We start from the raw sequence: 21,486 nt of genomic DNA, 5'->3' as shown, positions 1-21,486 counted from the left end.
CTGTACACACACTGAGCCACACTTGGCATAAAATAGTGACATATTTTATCCTAGAAAGTCATAGGGAATCACAGAGAGTAAACAAAGATACACAAAGAGTTACAGAGATAGATATTCACAGATAGTCATGATAACGCAACATGCTGACAAGCAAAAGAAACACAACTCTGTTTTCAGTCAAGTTTTAAATAGTAGACAAAAACTATTATTCATTTTTTCGAATCGTGCTTCCCTTTTGTTGTTCAGTATAGTACCATCAGTTCAGATACATACGACGGACGACTCTTCTATAGTTTCTCTTTAATCGTCTCCCATAAATAATATGTTTTCATCACTGTCCGTTCACAGTTCATTTCGGAGGAGGTCTTTGGGGTGCCATTGCTGTCGCTTTCTTCAAAAGAGATGAAGGAATTGTGTTTGCATGGGATACACAATCTGGATTGGTAAGTTGGGTTGTGTTTATGCGTTTCGCTCACTCACAATGAAATCCATGTACGGTCTAACTGGGCCTGGTTGAAGTAATATGTTTAAAATTCTAAACGTTAAAATTAACCTTCACGTGATGATTCGTGGTAGAACCGATCTTCTGTTGTTCCTCTTGTCGTAAGAGGCGACTAACGGTATTCGATGGTCAAGCTCGCTGACTAGTTTGACATTTCCAGTTGTCCAGTTGCACAGATTTATGCTCATGCAGTTGATCACTGGATTGTCTAGTACAAACTCGATTATGTACAGACAGGCGCCAGATAGCCGGAATATTATGCGGCGTTAGACATAAAACGAACGAAAGATGTTATTAAACTGTAAGTTGACTTTAACAAGATGTTAATCCTAATTCTGGACTGGCAGCGTCTAGCATGGCAGCTGACGGGGGTGGTTTCCATTACGGCGTGGTCGGCAGTCCTGTGTCTCCTCATGTTTGGTACTCTAAGGCTGATGGGCATCCTCCGTGTCCCCGAGAACCTGGAGAGGAAAGGTAGGTGCCTAGTGGTCTAAGTCAGTGTAGGGTTGTCTCCCTTAGATTGTCCCGGATCCTATGACCATGGGCTTAAATTCGTCATTTGCCCTTATTCTGATTTTAAGGCTGTCAGCATCATAGCCGTGCCGTTTACTTTCACTTAGTAAGAAACGTTTAAATCTGCATCATGTTTTCTTATCATAATCCTGACAGTTCGTGATGAAGAAAATGAATGTATTGCACTGTGGATGAAATTCTGGAAATAAATAAGGGAAAACTTGTACTTTCATGCGTTTCCATGAGTCTGTAGGGACGGCAGGGTACTAGGATAGCCCAGTGGTTAAAGCGTCCGCTCGTCACGCTGAATGGGTACCTGCATGGGTACAATGTGTGAAGGCCATTCCTAGTGTAGCTGTCGTGATATTGCTGGAATATTGCTACAAGAGACATGTGCACTTCACATGTTACAAGCTTTCCTGGGGCGTGGGGTAGCCTAGTGGTTAGAGCGTTCGCTCGTCACACTGAAGAACCAGGTTCGATTCCCCACATGGGTACAATGTCTGAAGCCCATTTCTGGTGTCCCAGATATAACTAAAATATTGCTAAAAGCGGCATAAAACTAAAGTCACTCACTCACTACAAGCTTTCCTGCTCCGTTATACAGGTCTAGACATACCCAAACATGGCGAGCCGGCCTATCCGATGGAGTCTTACGGCCATGGCTGGGTGGAGCACATCCTGCAAGTATTGGAGGACGGGCGACTCTCGGAGGTTCAGCAAGGTATGTCTCCGTCCACACCCCACACAGTGTATATGTCGTACGAAGTCCCTGTCCGTCTCCCCAATGCCCTACCCTGAACAATGTACAATGTAGATGAATGCCATAGACGCTGTCGACTAATGACTTTGATTTGCAGATGCGACAAGACATCTCTGTTTAGTCTAACAATGCTTCATGACGTTCTCTATCAAAACCCAATGTGTCGACTCCAAATACTAGTATATATCAATGCCTATTATATAGACCGTAGATTCAGTTATTGAATGGAAGTGATGGAATAAAAAATATTCAGAAATGTAATTGACAGGTAATAGGTTTTTGGTACAGAGTGGCAGTTTAAGTTGTTATAATGTACATGCAGCTGGATGGAACTGTTCGGCTTTTGGGAAATACATGCATCTTGAATTGTTGTAACGTACAGGTGTGCTGAAAAACACCAATACCAGTCATCACTGACAATGACTTTACGGATCATGAATATCTAGGTATCAATATTCCTTCTAAACCCATTGAGCCTGTAAGTCGTGCGATGTGCTACTTCCGGTACCAAGCTTGTCGCACACCAGTTTGCGATATGCGAGCAGGGGCCCAGATTTCTTCCGGTACCAGATTTCAGGTGCCAAGCGGATATTCAGGAACTGGGTTTGTTTCCAAATAGCTCGACCGCCAAATATGACTTTACTACACCAGGCCAAGTGTACAACCATGATTCAACCATAAGTTGCTCTCACAGTTGTTAACAGTCGTAATAGTTGGCTAATTTGGGGCTGGATGGATTGGGAATATGTTATCCCTGAAAGGATTATCAGTCCCTCACTGTCAGCGGACAACCGTGTGACCATTTGAAAAGATATGAAACGTTGTTTGTCACCGGAAGTGCTTAGGCCTGGCGACAGACCTACTTACAGGCCGTATTACATTTCTGTCCCTGATGACAATCCGTAGCTTGAGTAACGTTCGGGAAGATAATGTAGGTGATATTCTTGACATGCATGATTAATGCACTATGCATTAATCTTTACATGAACTGATTCTTATTTATATAATACTTCTTTTGTTTGGTGCGTTTATAATGTCAAGATTTGTTTAAATTCTACCATAACATCAAAATGATTTTCATTAGATTTTGGTCGAGGATTGTTTCCTATTATGCATGTTCCATCTAATATTTTGTGTATCTTGGGTACACGTGTTCACACTGAAACCCCGTTAATCCGCACCCACTCGGTCAGCTTTTATGTTCTTTTCCCGTGGACAACAGCACGAACATGCGAACACGCAGCCCTCGTAAACTGTACCCATGACTCTATAGTCCAGAGATTCGTTTAGACAGTCCAGACAGTTACAAGAACGGATTAACGGGGAATCGCTGTATTCAGTTGTCACAATCCTGCTTTTTTGCATGATGTTTTCTTATGAAATAGTGCATGCTAGGGGATGTAGTTCATACGAACATAATGATTTGTTTGCACAGCAATTCGGGATTACAAGGAAGGTAAGAAATCGTACTAATTATAATGCGCACGCTCATGCATGATTATATGTATGTGCTTTAACAAAGAAAATATTAATACACTTCAACTTCAACTTCAACTTCAACTTCAACTTCAACTTCTTTATTCTCATAAAACCGCCATTGGTGGTACAAGAGCAAAGAATATACAATATCAACAATATAAATAGAAACATGCCTCGTATACAATTGAGAAATAAAAAGTGATAAACATTTGCTAAGTTTAAAGCTGACAGGCGACATAACCTTGTTAAGAGAAGATAAATTGGCCCAACTGTGATATTTTGGGGGGATGAATGATTTTCTGTAAGAATTGAGTGACATACATTTAAAAAGATAATGTAATTTGTCACCAACTAAGTTGCAGTTACGTAATCTACATATTCTTTCTACTTTTGGTTTGTTCTGCCATCTACCAGTTTCGATCGGAAGGTTTAGATTTGAGATCCTAAATTTCAAAATAGGGATATGTGTAGATTTCGGAAATAAAAGATATTTTTCAAAGGACAGTGTTTTTTAAAAGTATTGATAATAGAATCCCTTAGAACTGGAACGTTTATCTTCTTGCCATTTTTTAATAAACTGGCCTGTTAGGATTTGTTTTACTTTTGAAACTAAGGACTTTGTAGAACATGCCGAGGGATTTACATATATTTCGGATAAACCGAGTCTGTCTAATAAATGTTTCATGGAGTGTAACCAAGGGTATGCCGAAGGGTGTTGTTTATAGTCATGTCTAATATACATGTATTGGTATAAAACATGAGATAGTTTGATCGTCTCAGCTGACGCGAGTTTATGCCAAAAAGGCAACATATTGACATAGATTCATATATTTAAAGGGGTGCTACCTAACTCGCCATAAACCATAAAGTTTGGGGTGGATTTTCTAAGACCGGAGGCAATTATAAGAAACTTTAAATGGACACTTTCAATAAGTTCTAGTTTCTCATGTCCTCATATTTCGGACCCGTGTGTAGGGATTGGTGATATCATGACATCAAAAGCTGACATGAGACAATCTAGTGGTACATTTACATTCGTGCTTTCTTTAAGAGACAGTACATCGCTTTTGCGGCATTTGCTACTACTCGTTTAATACCGGTAACCAGTCTTTTATTTCTATGGAATTCTATTACTAAATAAACATACCTATCAACGATACTTAAATTCCTATTAAATTTCTATTTTCTATTTTCTACTTAACATTTATCTTTCAGATCATATTCCTATAAATATTTGTTAGCGTCTGTACTCTACTGGTATTTTGAATGTTCACACTCCCCAATATTTCAGCTATGATCTTGCGGTCTGTAAAAACTCGAGTCTGAATGAGACAATCCTACGATCAACACCATGAGCATCGCTTTATGCAACTGAGATACGATGACATGTGTCAACCAAATCAGCGAGCCTGACCACCCGATCCCGTTAGTCTCTTCTTACGAAAACAATGAGTCACTCAATCAGATATGCTCCGCTTTCAGTTCGTTCAGAAAGACTTTATGCCATTTCACGGACCCTCAAATATGGGGACGAAAGTAGGGTATGAGACAGGATAAACACGATATCCCGACACACCTCACACCTTTTTTTCTTTACCCTGGTAATAATGGTTGTTACCCATAACGTTCTTATTTCAGCTGCGGTAGACCGAGGTATAATAAGCACAATGGATCAGTATACACTACTTTTAGTATAGCTCTTACCACTTCTGAATTTCTTACACACTTACACTGCACATGTGCACTCTAGAATGTCACAACGAAAAAATATGTTTATAAAATCAATAAAAGATTAATCCAGAGATGGTATTAAATACCGAAAATATGAATGTTTCGTGTTGTGACATTTTACTCTTATCATACCCGTACATATGTAAACAGTTTTCTTACATTCATTACTTCCTTTCGAAGTCACGTGTACCTTGCATCTGCGCAGGACCGTCTATGCCAAGGAGCGTTTCCGGTGGAACAACTATGACTGTCACGACTTATATTGTTTGACGCAGCTTTAATAAGAGTCCGTGAACATCTTTCATCTTGGGACATCTTAGGACGTGTGCCCATATTCCAGTGCTCGTTCTTGCCTCCGGGTACATTTCTGACAGATGTCGATAATGGACTATGATACACTGTGGAAAATCACACCACTGTCCTTGCAGACATGTTGTAACGGAACTCACTTTCGCTGTAACTGGTCAAAAGCATCACCAGTGTTTTCAAATGTAAATATCAGGAAATATCTCTTACACAAATACTCAAGTTCCACAGATAGTCAGATCCAGAAGCGGACTTGTATTCTTGTACAATATTGTTGTGCACTGTTGACACAAGCACTTCATGGTCATAAAGATACATTTTGATATTGTGCCTCATTACTAACCGACCTACATTGTTTGTATGGAAGCTCGTATGAAGTGTGTTATAGCTCAACAAGTCCGAGAGAGTGATATATTTACAAAATGACTTCATGAAAATTCGGGATCAAAGCGGGCTAGTGACTGGACATTTGCTGGTCCGACTTGATTTTTACTAACCACGGGCCAGCGGACCTATGGTTATTTCGCACACTGGGGTGGAGTGTCGAGTTATCGGTCGGGGTGCAAGACTATTAAGATCGACACACAAAATATACCATAAATTCGAACTGCCTATATATTTTCACATGACGAGATGTATGTCATACTCTGTTCTCGGTGAATGTTTTTCTTGTTCAACCATTGGGTAGCATCGTTTTTGAATATGATTGAAATCCAGTGTTTTCAATAAAATATCTCTTAATGTGTTCGTATGACTTTGGTTATCCTGCTTGAGTGCGATTATCGTGTGTGATAACTCCACCTTTACTAGTGTAGCCTAGTGGTTAAAGCGTTCGCTTGTCAGGCCGAAGATCCGTGTTCGATTCCCAACATGGGTACATTGTTCAAAGGCCATCTCTGGTCTTCCCCGTCGTGGTATGGCTGGTGTGTTGTTAAAAGCGGCATAAAACCACACCCTCTCACCTTTACGCCGTTCTGCTACTGCGATACATGCCTGCATCCTGTATATTTCAAACCACTAATTGGCATCACCCAATATCCCAGCAAAGCTCAACTTTTCTAAACTAATGTCTCCTCTGTCGCGTTCCTTTCGCAGTCTGACCGCGAACGTTGGTGTGGCCAGATGGTTTGGGATCGTCCGCATTTCGCGATCGGATTGCGATTGAGGAGACGTTAGGTTTCACCATTTAACGCATATTAACACTGATAATAGTGTTTTTGATGTTGTGTAATGAGGTTTGGAGGCTTAACAGCTTTAAATAATTATATGCCGATTTGTCAAAATCGTTTTTGCTTTCTTCGTGTGTACATTTCTACATCTGCGGGTATCAGTAGTTATGTAAGTACATATCGGTATCAGAAACAGTATTTATGTGTGTAAATATATTAGTGTCAATGCTTTTATAAAAATCGTGTAAATATATGGGTATCAGAGACAGTATGTATGTAAATATATAGCTGTCAGAGACAGTATCTTTGTGTGTAATTATGTAGGTATCAGTGACAGTGTGTAAACATATTGGTGTCAATGCTATTATTTATTTCTATAAATATACAGTTATCAGAGACAGTATTTCTGTGTGTAAATATATACATGTCAGTGATAGAATGTGTGTAAATATATAGGTATCATTGACAGTATGTATTTATGCTTACATAAATGACATTATCAGTTTGTGCAAATGTATGAGTATCAGAGACAGTGTTTACACATCTCTGTGTGACAGTATTTATGTGTTTACACATCTATGAATGTGACAGTATTTGTATGTTTGCATATTTGTGAGTCTGTCACAGTATTTATGTGTTTACACATCTATGAATGTGACAGTATTTGTATGTTTGCATGTTTGTGAGTCAGTCACAGTATTTATGTGTTTACACATCTATGTATGTGATAGTATTTATGTGTTTACATGTGTATGCATGTGACAGTGTTTATGTGTTTACATGTATGTGTGTCAATCACAGCATTTATGTGTGTACATACCTATCTGTTGATGGAGATTATGTAGTCAACCAATGTGAATTTTGCGAAGTTTATAAACAAAGTAAAATATTTTCGCTTCATCGCTTTCCCAAGTAACCTAGCTTCAATTTCCATCTCTTCCAGTTGTTCCCGGTCTTCTTAACAGGGGCTATGAAGACGGCACTCACGCCGTCGGCTACGACAGCATGGAAGTGCAAGTCATGCGCGATGGTCATGGCCAGAAAACCGAGCTACCATCCACGCAGAACCTTGACAAATACCGATATCGTCACCCCAAACCCCCAGCCGGGCACATCCTCACTCCTGCAGTCTCCCAATACACACCACGTCCCAACCTTGACAACGGCAACGCCACTCAGGTGCATCCAGTCAATGACAAGCACGTGTTTACTGCCATGTAAAGAAAGCCACCAATGTGCTGATCCATCGGAGACACTGAAGGTCATGACGCTCCGCTGCCACATCGACTAACACCAAAGTTTTCCAAAGGAACACAAATGAGATTTTTCAAGCTAGATGGTTTTATAACCCGCGAGGCCATTTCGAAACTGTTTGACACCATGCAACAATGTTGACTCATATTCAACTCGTTTCAAATGAAGTCAAAAGCAATTAACATTAACTCACATGCCAAGAATGTGTTTGCCCGACCGACTGTAACTTAGCATCTGCAATACAAGTGACTCATGCACTTGGGGTCAGTAATAATGGCTAATGCTACAATGGGAATCATGATTGTAAATTTCCACGATCTTTCATCAGTTGCTTTCCTAACGCTAATACTCAACACGGAAATGGCCCTATTGCCTTACAATATAATCCAAAAGGTATTTTTACCATTAATATGCGAAATGTCCATATTAGTTTCAACTAAAACACAAGTTTTCAACAACTTTTCACAGTGAATGTTTACAGTTTTGCTGATGCTCAACACTGATCATTAAAGAGCCACACAGTTTTACAACGTGTGTTTCAGATCTTTGAATGGCATTTATGTTACTGATGTTTATCATAGAGAATTTATGTATACACAGTTTATTACAATATTTGCCTTTAGGACACAACTGTTTACTGTAAATCTCTAAACATTTCCCAAGCCGAGCGCCATGTTCATGTCTATGTTCTTTGGAACACTGTATGTTTGATGACTGTAAAGCAGATATATTTTTACATAACAGATGTGCATGCCTTTACAAGTATCTCATATTTACAATAAAATACAGCATGGCATTAAACCGACTTTAGTAACGAAAAAGGTTCTGAATTTAACTTCTATTGGGGTTGATCATTATCAAAACTCATTTACCTGAAATTATAATAAACAGTCGTGTAATTCAAATCAATCCACACTCTAAACACCACCTTTCTCATCTAAGCTTCTGATTGTGCAAACATGATATATATGATTTTAGGTTTTTCAGCATCAAACCAGTCTAAAACCTCTCGGATCCCTACTTTAGTGTTTCCTGCCACAGATGTCGAAACTGAGTTGCAAAATTATAAACTGCAGTATGACACATGCAAATTTATGTTGATTAGTGATAAATGTACATTTCGAGGTCTCGTGATAATATAGCCGCCGTTGCCGACAAGCCACTAACAGCTGTGATCTTATGTTATCTGCTTCACTGATGTAGGTATGAAATTTTCATATTCAATGTAACAATGTTCTTGTAAAATGTATTAATCGTCATTAACATAATAATCATGTCATCAACTATCACTTTCATTCCCGGTAATCATATTCCGAGTAATTATGTTCATATGTATAAGGTATACCAGGACACAAACACACGCACACGCACACGCACACGCACACGCACACAGAAAGACACTCAGATATGTAAACACTCACACGTATATGTACAAACACACTCAGTCAAGAAAACTGATGCTGATGTCATTCCATTGATCATTGTACACATATTTTGGCACCAGAGACCGCAGACTCCCTAAACTCACACTAGCTATCGCACCTAAATACATCTCAACAGATACAATTTGTATTTGAGCTCATTTTAACACTTAGATATGTCAGCATAAAAATCGGTACACGTACCTTTTCAACTTAAAAAGACTTAATTAGAGCACTTTTTGAGTGTCATCCACAGGATGTATAACAATAAATGTCCATCTTATTTTTTGCACGTCAGGTCTTATTGCCCATTACTGGGCAGCAGTTTTGTGGATAAATGGGACCTTACTGTCAAACAGGATGCTATCAGAGGTCATAGAAACATTTTTGGTTTTAAACTGCTTAAAACTAGGCGAACGGACATGAATATAGAACACCTATGGCCATAAATGGGTACAGAATATATATTTAATCGATTCGATAGTTGTCTGGCATGCATTTCTGTAGGCGTCTGCAAATAATGCCCTTTTGTGATATTATAATGAGCATTACAGCAAAAAATCGTCATTGATATTTCATCCACATTATTTTCCAAGCATTCATCTTGGTTATTAATTTGGGGTTATACGGTATACAGAACCACGGCGTCGCGGTATTAGTAGAACCACGGTAGTTTGTCTTCGGTTCGGTATGCCGTAGTGCAATCCAAGAAGTCGTTTCACCCCTATGAATAATGTTGTAAAATAGCATGTGTTTTTCGTTATGTATATGCTTACTGCAGATGATCCGTGTTGGACCTTTTTATGTTGTAGATATGAATGGAGTTTCTTGAGAAACCATTTGATATAATTGCATTGTTTGCAGGACCAGGTATATGGAGCCTCATATAATGGTTGTTGCGTTCAAAGGGAACACTGAATAAATTTCTGTTTATACTTACCTCGGTTTCCGTGTTTAATGTTTTAGCGAGTGAGTTAGTGAATGACAAACCGAAACATGAGTCTCATTAACCAATTCATGCAAAGACCTATATTTCAGCTGATCCGAATTTTATCGTGGGAAACTCATAACAGACACTGCAAACAGCTATCGTTACACTAAATTCCAAACTCTGGAACCTGTAATAAACACACGCAAAGGCAGGTTACCAGAACGAAACCGGGAGTTTATGGCACAATTCGATTCAATTCATGTATTTCTGTTCAACCACCAACGGATTTACAAGAGAAGACTATGCATACAATATGCGCATACAGAAACAGCTTGATGGTTAAATAACACATATATCTTCATTTGGCTTGCGTCTGTTTTTACCTCCACCCACACAAATGCAACAAGAAACAGAAAATACGCACACGCACACGCACACGCACACGCACACGCACACGCAAATATACACAAGAAAAACCACATATCACTTAAAGACAAAATAACGAGTCAGATTTCACATTTTTTTGATAAAAAGTTAATCTTTCAAACGATGCCAGTCCATTATACGTCTATGTAGCTTAAATGTCTTAATTAGTTCAAACGCTGAGCATTTTCGAATGTGTTGTTGACAGGAAACATACATCTGGACTATGCAGAAGCAGAAGCGTGCCGTCATGTCCTTCACAGCTGTTCACTTACATATCTGTCAGAACAATATCATTAAGAACAGTAGATTTGCTAGTATTCATCTGGACCAGTGAAGGTGCCGGGGTAGAATAGGCCTTCAGCAGCCCATGCTTGCCAAAAAAGGCGACTATGCTTGCCGTAAGAGGCCACTAATGGGATCGGTAGGTCAGGCTCGCTGACTTGGTTGACACATGTCATTGGTTCCCAATTGCGCAGATCGAAGCTCATGTTGTTGATCACTGGATTGTCCATATATAGTTGGAATATTGCTGAGGCGTAACACTAAACTCACTCACTCACTCACTCACTAGTATTCATCTGGGCGGCGTCTGGCAATATTTTACGACTTGCGTTGTATTGTTGACACTCATCAGCTGATGAAAAGCGAGGTTCATACGAGCCATTTCCATGATGAACCTCTGTCAATTGTTTAACTCTCCGCTGGACTGACACAGTAGTCATGCGACATACTGAAATCAGAGACCATGTATGGTCTCTGCTGAAATCGAGAAATGAAGGACATTTGGCATGGTAGTTCTCGTCTTGGCGAGGTCGCGAACTAATGTCAATATGTATGTATGATCTGAAGGTTTTCCACTCAACACTTATTTCAAGTGCAACTAGTTCGTCTGCAAATGTGTATATTGAATATATATATATATATACACACACACACACACACGTATATATATATATATATATATACATATACCTACATGCATACATACATACATACGTACATACATACATACACACATACATACACACACACACCACACACAGATGTGTGTGTGTGTGTGTGTGTGTGTGTGTGTGTGTGTGTGTGTGTGTGTGTGTGTTTGGCCTGCATATGGTGTTTTGCATGTTTTTGTCTGAGAAGATACTGCATATATTCCAAACGTGCGCAAAACATTCTACAATTTCCATATCCATATATTTATTATGTTTAATGTTAGAAAAATTGTACAACAAAATGTTTTACAGGCACCTACTTGAACATTTACATAGTTTTTGAAAGTAGTTTAAGCACAATCTAACCTTTTTATGTTATGCAATGCTTTTATTTAATTTACATGCTATACCTTTCAAAACACAATGGTTATACATGTATATTCTAAGTTTTTTTTATTTATAATGTTCAGTTAGTACTCTGTTCTGTAACATGATTTTATATATTTCAGAAGTTTTCAGTGTTAAGTGTCTCATAAGCCAGTAATGGCTGGAAGACAGTGTTTCATGTAATCTTTTTGAATGCCTTGGTTATATGTATTGTAACTGTCATGTGACACTTGCCTACAATACTCCCGTCTGTCTGTCATTTCCATCCCCGGAAATTTAAAGCTTGAAGTAATGTTTGAAATATTAAACTGTCCAAATAATTCCAAATGGTATGATGGACGGACTGACAGACGGAGGTATATATTGAATGTTTGAGGCACTGTAATTAGACATGATGATGTACGTTTTACAACAGATGAGGACCTCATTTACCTGTAAAAGTTTAAAACACGTGACAAACATCGGCTAGAATCCACGTAAGTTATTTCCTAAATTTTTCACGCATTGTATAATCTAGGTGCCGGTAATGGTTGATATGAATCATAAAATCTGTGAAATACATAAGTATCTATTTTTATACGAAATTTGAATTTGGATGTCAATGCTTCTGCTACTTATCATATACATGAAATTCCAAAATTCTTTGGATATATGCATATACATAAAACATGCTTTACAGTTTTATTACGACGGGGAAAACCAGAAATTGGCATCACACATTGTACTCATGTGGGGAATTGAACCGTGTCTTCAGTGTGACGAACGGACGGTTTAACCACTAGGTTACTCCACCGCTCCAGAAGACACATAAAAACAATAACAAAACTTACACACTTATGACACACATGTAATACAGTAATACAGATTTAAGTGTTCGTTTAACATTTCCGTAACCGAGTACAAGTCTGACAGCCTAATGAAACGCTAATTTTAAACCTTGTCCATGTGACTGCCTGACGAAACGTTCATTTGCCGGCGTAAGTAAATTTGGGAAATACTGTTCTTTCGTGTGGTGATAACGCTGGTGGCGAGATTGAAACCTGTTATAGAGCTGTGCGTCGTTGGTTGGGGACGACTGGCGGGCACTTGGAGGGTTTAAAGGCGATGGGATACGAGTTATTGTATGCATCCGGGGTATAGTGGAGATTTATTGGACCGTATACCCTAGAAATATAGTGGATGGAACCCGCTGGGGTTCAGAGCCTACAATCTTTCATATAAAGCCTGAACGTTTATGAAAAAATTTCACTTTCTACTTTCCAATGATTTCATGGCCGCGTCGTGGACCTTTACTGTCAATAAACTACCTTTCTAATAACTTAGCATTAACACTGTGACGTATCTCCTACAATGTTGTGACTGCAAAAGAGATGGAAATCAGCATAAAGAGATCCTATTATATGTCCTGGTAAGTGAGTAAAAACGTGGAAAAATGCGATGTAACGTGTCTGGATCCGCATTCTTGTCTGTAACATAGGCCACATGAATTTGAACTATGTCAAATGAATTTCATTTATTATTGTGATTTGTAAAATGAATGCGTCATCCTAAATATAACATTTGATGCATGCCATCACCTCATTATCACATACCATGAGGAACAGAATTAGCCTGGGAAAAACCATGGTCCTTGAAAGTTGCCTCCCCCGATGTAACGTCTCGTTCAGGCGTCTAGGCGAGAGCAATACAACCTTACGAGGGACTGATGAAACCCCGTATTTCCCGAGACACGATGTGATAACGCATTTATCTAGCTGAATGTTTTCACCAAATCAAAACAAAACAACACGCATCGAATCAACTTGCCGCCATGTTAACACCAGCTGATCGTTTGACCTCAATGCACCGCACGTTACTAAAGGCTTGTCGATGCACGCTTTTCTCACTTCGCGTCGACACCGAGGCGTAGCGAGGTGATATGACTTTCACAGCGGGAGTATACGACTGTTATACTCCCGCTGGCGGATCGTGATGGATGTACATGATATTTTATCAGAGTCACATGGACCAATCAAAACTTGACATTCTTACATGAGGCTAGATAAGGTCATTTACTAACGACTTCGTGGGTTCTTTACTTTCCACTAGGGGTTGTACATATATACACTCAGGGCTGTGACAACACTGAAAGAATCTTCACACAAAGATGACTCCAGGATTTTCCCCCGATCACGGGTGGGCTTGATCCTGGCATCTCAAGAATGCTGGATCACATTTTTAGACAACTCGCCCATTACACTACATATCATAGTAATACTCTTGACCCAAGCGTACAATTTTCAGTCGAGTGACGTTTTGATGACATTGGTATCTTTTGGTTTGAATTCAGATTTTAAGCATGTAACACTTACGTCAGTTCCTCATAATGCCAGCCGCTCTGAGGTGATCAATTACTGATAAATAAACTGACGGGCAAAAGAAACTATACAAATACAAATTTGTCTCGGGGGAAAATATAACAAGAAGAAATGTCAAAAGTTATGAAATTCATTGTTCAACCACTCACTTGTCAATGGATATTCATAAAATGTACAGCTTTTGGGATTGACATTAGAAATGTACAGAAGTTTAAATGAAGAAGGTGTGATTTGTAAATTTGCAGTTTGTTAAGAGACTTATTGGAGCTTGTTGAAATGATCAGATCAGAGGAGTCATTATCAGACACAATTCAATGTCAGTAACGGGTATGTCCTCCATATGCATCGATGCATGCTTAAACACGTCTAACAGAGGTAATCAATCGCCGAATAACGTTGTTTCCAATGGCCTGCCACCCCACTATCAATGTATTTACCAAGTCTGGACGATTTGCAGGTGGTGGGTTACGCGTACGAATTTGTCTGTCTAGGTGATCCCACAAGTGTTCAATCGGCGAGAGGTCCGGGGGTCGAACTGACCATGGCAGGACATTCACGTTATTATGCTGAAGGAAGTCCTGTACAATCTTGGCAAAATGGGGCCTGGCCTTATCTTGCTGAAACATGACACGCCGATGTTGCTGTAAAGAATAGCAGCACAACAGGATGCAAAGTGTGATCAATGTAACGCTGGGCTGTTATGTTTGCATCGAAAACTACCAGCGGTGTCGCCAAATCTCTGCATATGCCGCCCTACACCATGACTCTCCCTCCACAAAAAAGAATCGTGTCTTGAATGCAGCAGGGTGCTGTTCTCTTACCTTTACGACTGTAGACTCGAACTCGTCCATCTGCAATAACTGTAAACGTCTTTCATCAGTACACAGAATTCGTTGCCAATTCCGATTCTGCCAATGCTGTACAGTGCGGGCCCACCTCAGTTTGTCACGTCGATGACAAGGGGTCAAGGTCATCCCACGGAATGTTCGATAAGCACTAATACCACAATGTCTCTGTCGTCTGGTAACTGTTCTTCGACTGACCACATGATTCAACGATGTTGCTGCTGATGACGTCACAGTGATGGGGCGATTACGGAGATGCAATAAACGCAGGTGCCGGTCTTCATTGTCGGTGGTAACTCGTGGTCTGACCTCCTCGGCCTGCTAGCAGTGCTATCTGTTTGCCTCAGTCTTGTCTGCCGTCTTGTTGTTCGAGTGCAACCAAAGATTCATGCCACGTGAGCAGGCCTGACCCCCAGTTTGAGCATATCAATCGCCCTCTTGTGCTGTTGTGCAGTTACTCTCGGCATGTTAGTTGAAGTAATCTTTATGGTCTTGGAATACTGACTTCAGTGTTTTTATATCCATTACTGTTTCCATCATGCGATACTCGGGCATTACATTTTTCATCACTAAAACTGATTTTCGCCGGAACAAGTGCATTTTCACATAACTAGAGCTCAAATTGTTGTGTGTTGTATTTTCGTGATATGTTTATGTAATCTGGAAACAAAATTCAGTTCAAATATTCAAAATACTGGAATCTGCAAGTTGGTAAAGTTTCTTTTGCCCTTCAGTTTATACCTGAAACAGAGCGAGAGAAATGGTACCATTTTTATTTGTTTTTAGTCCCGTGATTTTCAGTAACCCTTGCTTGTCGCAAGAGGCGACTAACGGGATCGGGTGGTTATGCTCGTTGACACGTGTCATTGTATACCGAAAGCGCAGATCGATTCGCATGATGTTGATCACTGGATTGTCGGGTACAGATTCGATTATTTACAGACTGCCGCCATATACCTGGAATATTGCTGAGTGCGGCGTTAAAGAACACACCAACTAAGCTGTTTTTAAACTGACATTGTTACAGGTTCGAACCGCAGTTCCGGTCATAAGGCTAAACATTTAACCACAAGGCAACGGCGGTGGTGATAGCAGGTTGTGGATAGTAATTCCCACGTCAAACAACACGTAAATAGTAGTAAAAATAATGTCTTTATTCTATTGTAACCTGATATCCAGACTGAGGAGACAAGATGATGGAAGTTGGAATACTTTTTCGTCGGCTATTCCCATCGTAATGTTGTCATATTGTGTCAGTGAGAACGCCGATACTGAAAAGAGGTTGACTATTTCTAATGGCTGATTGTTTACATGCAAATAGGATATCATTTTCAAAAGAGATGTTGGATAAGGATCAATTTGTTTATATGTCATTTGCCCACAGTGAGTGAGTCAACGTGGTTTTACGTCGCTTTAAGCAATATTCCAGCAATATCACGACGAGGGACACCAGAAATGGCCTTCACACATTGTACCCGTGTGGAGTTTTAACCATTAAGCTACCTCTACCTTCAGTGGAACACAGGTGACGGGTGGTCCAGCAATCCATGATTTCCTAACCGTGAAGATCCGGGTAGAAACTGATCTTCAGTAACCTTTGCTTGTGGTAAGAGGCGTCTAACGGCATCGGGTGGGCAGACTCGCTTACGTTCTTGACGCGTGTCATCGTATCTCAGATGTGTAGAACACTGGATTGTCTGGTTCAGATTGTCACCATTTACAGATCATAGCCATGTAGCTGGAATATTGCTGAATGACGCGTTCAACAAAATAAAATACACAAAAAGCGTAAGTCCCCTCCTACTACTAGCATGGGTTGCTGGAGGTCACTTCAGAAGCCGACGGCACGAAGCGATCTTAACGTTTAAGACGGGCTAACGCCTGGACTTTCACCCAGGTTTACTTGGTAGTCTTAACGCTAAGATTTGGACAGCTGGTACATACCTCCCTCTTGGCTGACGGCCATCTCGACGAGGTGGACACAGGTGTCGCTGGTGACGGTGTAGGTGTAGCTGTTGCCTCGGGTGTCGTTCAGGTACCAGACGTCAGCTGACAGATCACTGATGGTCTTGGTCTTTAGATAATTTGCTTCACCTTTGGGAAAACACACTTTATCTTTATTGGACAAAATAATCACTATTCGTGTGTGTGTGTGTGTGTGTGTGTGTGTGTGTGTGAGAGAGAGAGAGAGAGAGAGAGTCTGTCTCTGTGTGTTTTGTGTGTGTGTGTGTGTGTGTGTGCGGGGTGTGTGGTGTGTGGTGTGTGGGGTGGGTGGGGTGGGGGGGGGGGGGTGGCGGGGGGTGCTGTGTTAGTTAGGTGCGTTGTGTACTAGCGCTTCTATGTTGGGTCAGTTTGGTAGCGTTGTGTTGAGAACAGTTTGGTTAGTCAGACCGAATACCTGGATTCAATTCATCATGTGATTTTCAACCGGGTGAGGGGTGTTGAGTTAGGCTTGTTGATAAAGCGTTCGCTCATCAGCCCCAAGTTTGATTCCCCACATGGATACCATGTGAGAAAGCCATTTCTGGTGTATTGCTAAAAGAGGCGTAAAGGTCTACTCAGTCACTCATAACTGACGTCTTAATGGATTGGGTCGTCGGGTTGGTGACATGGCTGACTACTGTTCATTGTACTAATTAATCACTGAATTTTCCGGTCAACATTCGATTAATTTACAAGTCGCCGTCATGAAACTGCAGTGAGCGAAAGGTTATAGTTTTACGCCGCACTTGAAATGTTTCATCTGTGTGGGGCGGGCTATAAATAATCGAGTCTGGAGCAAACGATCCAGTGATCAACAGCATGAGCATCGATGTACGCAACTGGGATACGATGACGTGCTTACCAAGTCAGTGAGCCTGACCATCCGATCCCGTTTGTCGCCTCATGACAATCATGGGTTACTGAAGATCTATTGTAACGTAGCTGTAGCTGAAGTTTGTCTGAGAGGCCACAAATTTAGAAAAACACTGAGAAATATGCCGTTTAACACTCATGGACGATCTAATACTCCCTTCTGCTATAAAGTCAGCTTCAAAGGGCAGAGGGGTAACCTAGTGGTTAAAGCATTCGCTCTACACACCGACGACCCGGGTTCAGTTCCCTACATAGGTACAATGTGTGAAGCCGATTTCTGGTGTTCCCTGCCAAGATATTGCAGGAATACTGCTAAAAGTGGTATAAAACACACTCACTCAGTGACGCACCTGGGATACAAGGTGATGGCATGGCGTCTGTGTGAAACTGATGGATACATTGCCGGTCATACAGCGTCCACTTCAACTTCTGCAACAAGCGCCAACATCATCATCATCATCATCATCATCATCATCATCATCGTCATCATCGTCATCATTCTCTATTTGCAACACAGCCATGCTTTTGTCACACCAGGCAGGTAGGCTGCATAAACAAGGTACGATAAATACCGTGTGCATAGATCGATGCATGTGCTGTTAATCACTGGACGTTTTGGTCCGGACTCAGTTATGTACAAAACGAGCGTTCAGATTTAACTGATGAACTAGATTCAACTGATGAGCTACATTCTAATTAATGTGCATATGCAAACAGACATATACTGGGTAACCATCGCACACAGACATAACTGAGTGAGTGAGTTAAAATCGGTCACATAGGCACTATTTTAAACATATTGCCACTTGTCGACAATAGACAGTATAAAAACTAGATTATACCAGAGAAACTAGCAAGTAACTTTTAATATTAGACAAATAACATCGACAAGACAATATGAACACGCATGAACATGATCACCGCATCTGGACGTCATTGAACAAAGCATCTCTTTCAAGCAAGTAGGGTGGTGGTGAGATAGTCTGGTGTATAAGGTTGAAACTCCGAAGACCTAGGTTCACTTCCCCACAGGGGTACAATGTCTGAAGCTCATTTCTGGTGTCCCCCTCTGTGATATTGCTGGAACATTGCTAAGAGATGCTTAAAACTAAACTCACTCACTCAGCCAACAGGCGTTGCCTTGTTCGCCGTTTCAAAGCGGTAGCAAAACACAATTCACTTACAACACATCATCTCATACCTACCGTATTATAATCAATGTGCACTGTCCTACTGAAGGTAGCATTTCTGGTCCCGTTCCACACACTCTGTTCCACGGTCAACCTTCTGTTCCGGTAGTCATAATGAACAACGCTCCGTATTTCGTGCAGCGTCACGTAGTCAGTCGTTATGTCAATCAACCCTCCAACCTCGAGACTCACGGCTTCCCATTGGTCGGGACCGCAGCATTTCGGTTCAGAGGTCACCACTTCCGGGTCAGATGTTATGACTGTCAGAACGAAAACCAAGGTGAATGTGAAAACGTAGATTTCGCTTCCTGAATTCAAACGTGTGAATTTGACTATGAGATTCATTCTTGACTCTGGGCTGGGTCTACGAGAACGCTATTGAGGTATACGTTGCTGAGATACGCTGTCTTGATACGTTATCAGTCCAGATACGACGCATTTAGTCTCGAGTTATCTCGCAGTTTGTCTCGCGTTATCTCTCGTGATCGCCATCATAAGTGTCGTTGTGTAACCGTCGAACATTGTCAAAGGGCAACTGAGTCGCCTGAGTGTTCGTATATTGTGTCACGCTGCATTGTAGTATTCTGGCCGTGTCATAGCCACCTGTAACCACGTGTACTCTCGTCTTGAGGTCACACACCAGTGGCTGATATTGTGAGGATCCATATAATGACAAACAATGGCGTCATCACGCAAGTCACCAAGACTGAACAACCGGCAGTCACAACCAGTATAGGAGAACTACACCAATATCTAATCCCTTTTGGGCTTGCAAAGTGTCTTCCATTTCAATATTTTTGTCTAATGGTTATTGAAAATAGATTCAAAAGAGGGGTTGACCAGGACTCCAGAGGGTACGGTGGGATAGACTAGTTTACGTATTCGCTCGTCACGCAAAAGATCCGGGTTCGATTCCCCACAATGGTACACTACCTGGAGCCCATTTTCAGTGATCTTGATAAACGCAGTGTAAAACCATGACTGCTGACTCACTCATTCAATCTGGTGTGATTCAGCAATTCCAGTTTGTCTCGGGTCTAAGATCTTGGCGTTTCCATGAGGAGAGTTATTTTTTATGGGGATACTATCCTCGTCCTCAAATCGTCATCAAGTAAATGTGCAGTGATGAAAGAGCGGCACTCTCGTTGCTAAGTACTGACAAGTTCGTGGCCACGCTGATCTGCCATCGCGTGTCTACGCACAAATATACAAGATGCCTTCGCGTGCCTGAATACTTGACACACAATAGCCTTCTCACGTTAGAGTAGCCATACACTTTTGTTTGAGACAGAGGAGCGGTGGGGTAGTCTAGCGGTTAACGTATTCACTCGTCACGTCGAATACCCGGGTTCGATTCCCCACACGGACACGATTTGTGAAGCCCATTCCAGGTATCCCCCGCCGTGATATTGCTGGTATACTCACTTACTCTCTCTGAGACGGAATCGATGGATTCAGCGTGGAGGATGCACTACGGCTTAAGCTGTCTAAACCGGCATTCATCGGGACTGAAGAAATAATCCAGTTTTGACAGCGTGCCGGATTATAGAGCTGGTGATAGATGTTCAAGCCACAGACGGGACTGAGATTTTACGCTGATGTTGATACCTCGCCGACTGGACAGATGCCGGTTTTGACAGCTTCCACTGTGCTTGAGTTTTACGCCAGTCATGCCAGATATTATGGCAGTTAAGGAAAGAGCGTATCTGAGGTGAAGGGGAAGTGAGTTCCGTAGCACAGCAGCCGAGTGCTTCGAGGATCTGACACTACAATTTGTAGAGAGGTATACAATGCAAGAATTTGTCAGCTGGTTTAAGGTTCGTGGAAGGTTTATACACTGCAGTAAGAGTGTAACGGTATGGAGAGGAGATCTTATGGACTGATTGTTAGGCAAGACATAAGCCCTTACATTGTTTTTGTAGACTTACAGCCAACAAAGTGACTTGAACAGAGGTTGGAGGTATTATTTAGACTTAGTAACTAGCCACGCGGGTGTTTTCCGAATCTTTATAATCTTTGAAGTTGATACCTAGAAATGGCATAGAGTCTGTTGTTGTAGTCCAGGCGGGAAAGAATAAGTGATCGCATGAGCTTTGCAGTGACATTTCGAGTAAGACGATGCCGAACACATCCAATTCTTGACGTGGAAGAGGAAAGTTCTGCATAGATAACTATGTGGTCTTCCCCTAAGCTCTTAAAAGAAATCTGAGATAGGAGTGAGTTTAGTTTTACGCCACACTCAACAATATTTCAGCTATATGGCGGCGGTCTGTAAATAATCGAGTCTGGACCAGACAATCCAGTAATCAACAACAGGAGCATCGATCTGCAAAACTGGGAAACGATGACATGTGTCAACCAAGTCAGGGAGTCTGACCACCCGATCCCGTTAGTCGCCTCTTACGACAAGCACAGTCGCCCTCT

General features: G+C 41.1%; 2 protein-coding genes across 5 annotated transcripts in view; one reads left to right on the top strand and one right to left on the bottom strand.

The window, feature by feature from the left end:
- The window catches only part of LOC137261903 (putative ammonium transporter 1), a 35,421-nt gene extending 25,344 nt beyond the window's left edge, over positions 1-10,077 (top strand). Inside the window, exons 8-13 of one of the 4 annotated variants that reach the window (XM_067799710.1) lie at positions 349-443; positions 850-976; positions 1,623-1,739; positions 3,214-3,234; positions 4,896-4,910; positions 7,407-10,077. In XM_067799710.1, coding sequence (XP_067655811.1) covers positions 349-443; positions 850-976; positions 1,623-1,739; positions 3,214-3,234; positions 4,896-4,910; positions 7,407-7,684 — 653 coding nt within the window. In that variant the 3' untranslated portion in view covers positions 7,685-10,077. Of the gene's footprint in view, positions 1-348; positions 444-849; positions 977-1,622; positions 1,740-3,213; positions 3,235-4,895; positions 4,911-5,193; positions 6,775-7,406 lie in introns of those variants that run through there. The other 3 variants (XM_067799711.1, XM_067799712.1, XM_067799713.1) reach the window with 3 other exon arrangements.
- Positions 10,078-16,155: 6,078 nt separating this feature from the next.
- Positions 16,156-19,430, bottom strand: LOC137260627 (uncharacterized). Its single transcript, XM_067798225.1, has 4 exons — positions 19,078-19,430; positions 18,223-18,301; positions 16,961-17,110; positions 16,156-16,287 (listed from the first exon to the last, which is right to left on the bottom strand). The coding sequence occupies exons 1-4, from the start codon at positions 19,405-19,407 to the stop codon at positions 16,175-16,177; spliced, it is 672 nt and encodes a 223-aa protein (XP_067654326.1). The 5' UTR covers positions 19,408-19,430; the 3' UTR covers positions 16,156-16,174.
- Positions 19,431-21,486: the final 2,056 nt, after the last annotated feature.

This window comes from Haliotis asinina, chromosome 14, assembly GCF_037392515.1.
Source record: "Haliotis asinina isolate JCU_RB_2024 chromosome 14, JCU_Hal_asi_v2, whole genome shotgun sequence".
Lineage (NCBI taxonomy): Eukaryota > Metazoa > Mollusca > Gastropoda > Lepetellida > Haliotidae > Haliotis > Haliotis asinina.
This window is presented reverse-complemented; position numbering and strand designations above follow the sequence as displayed.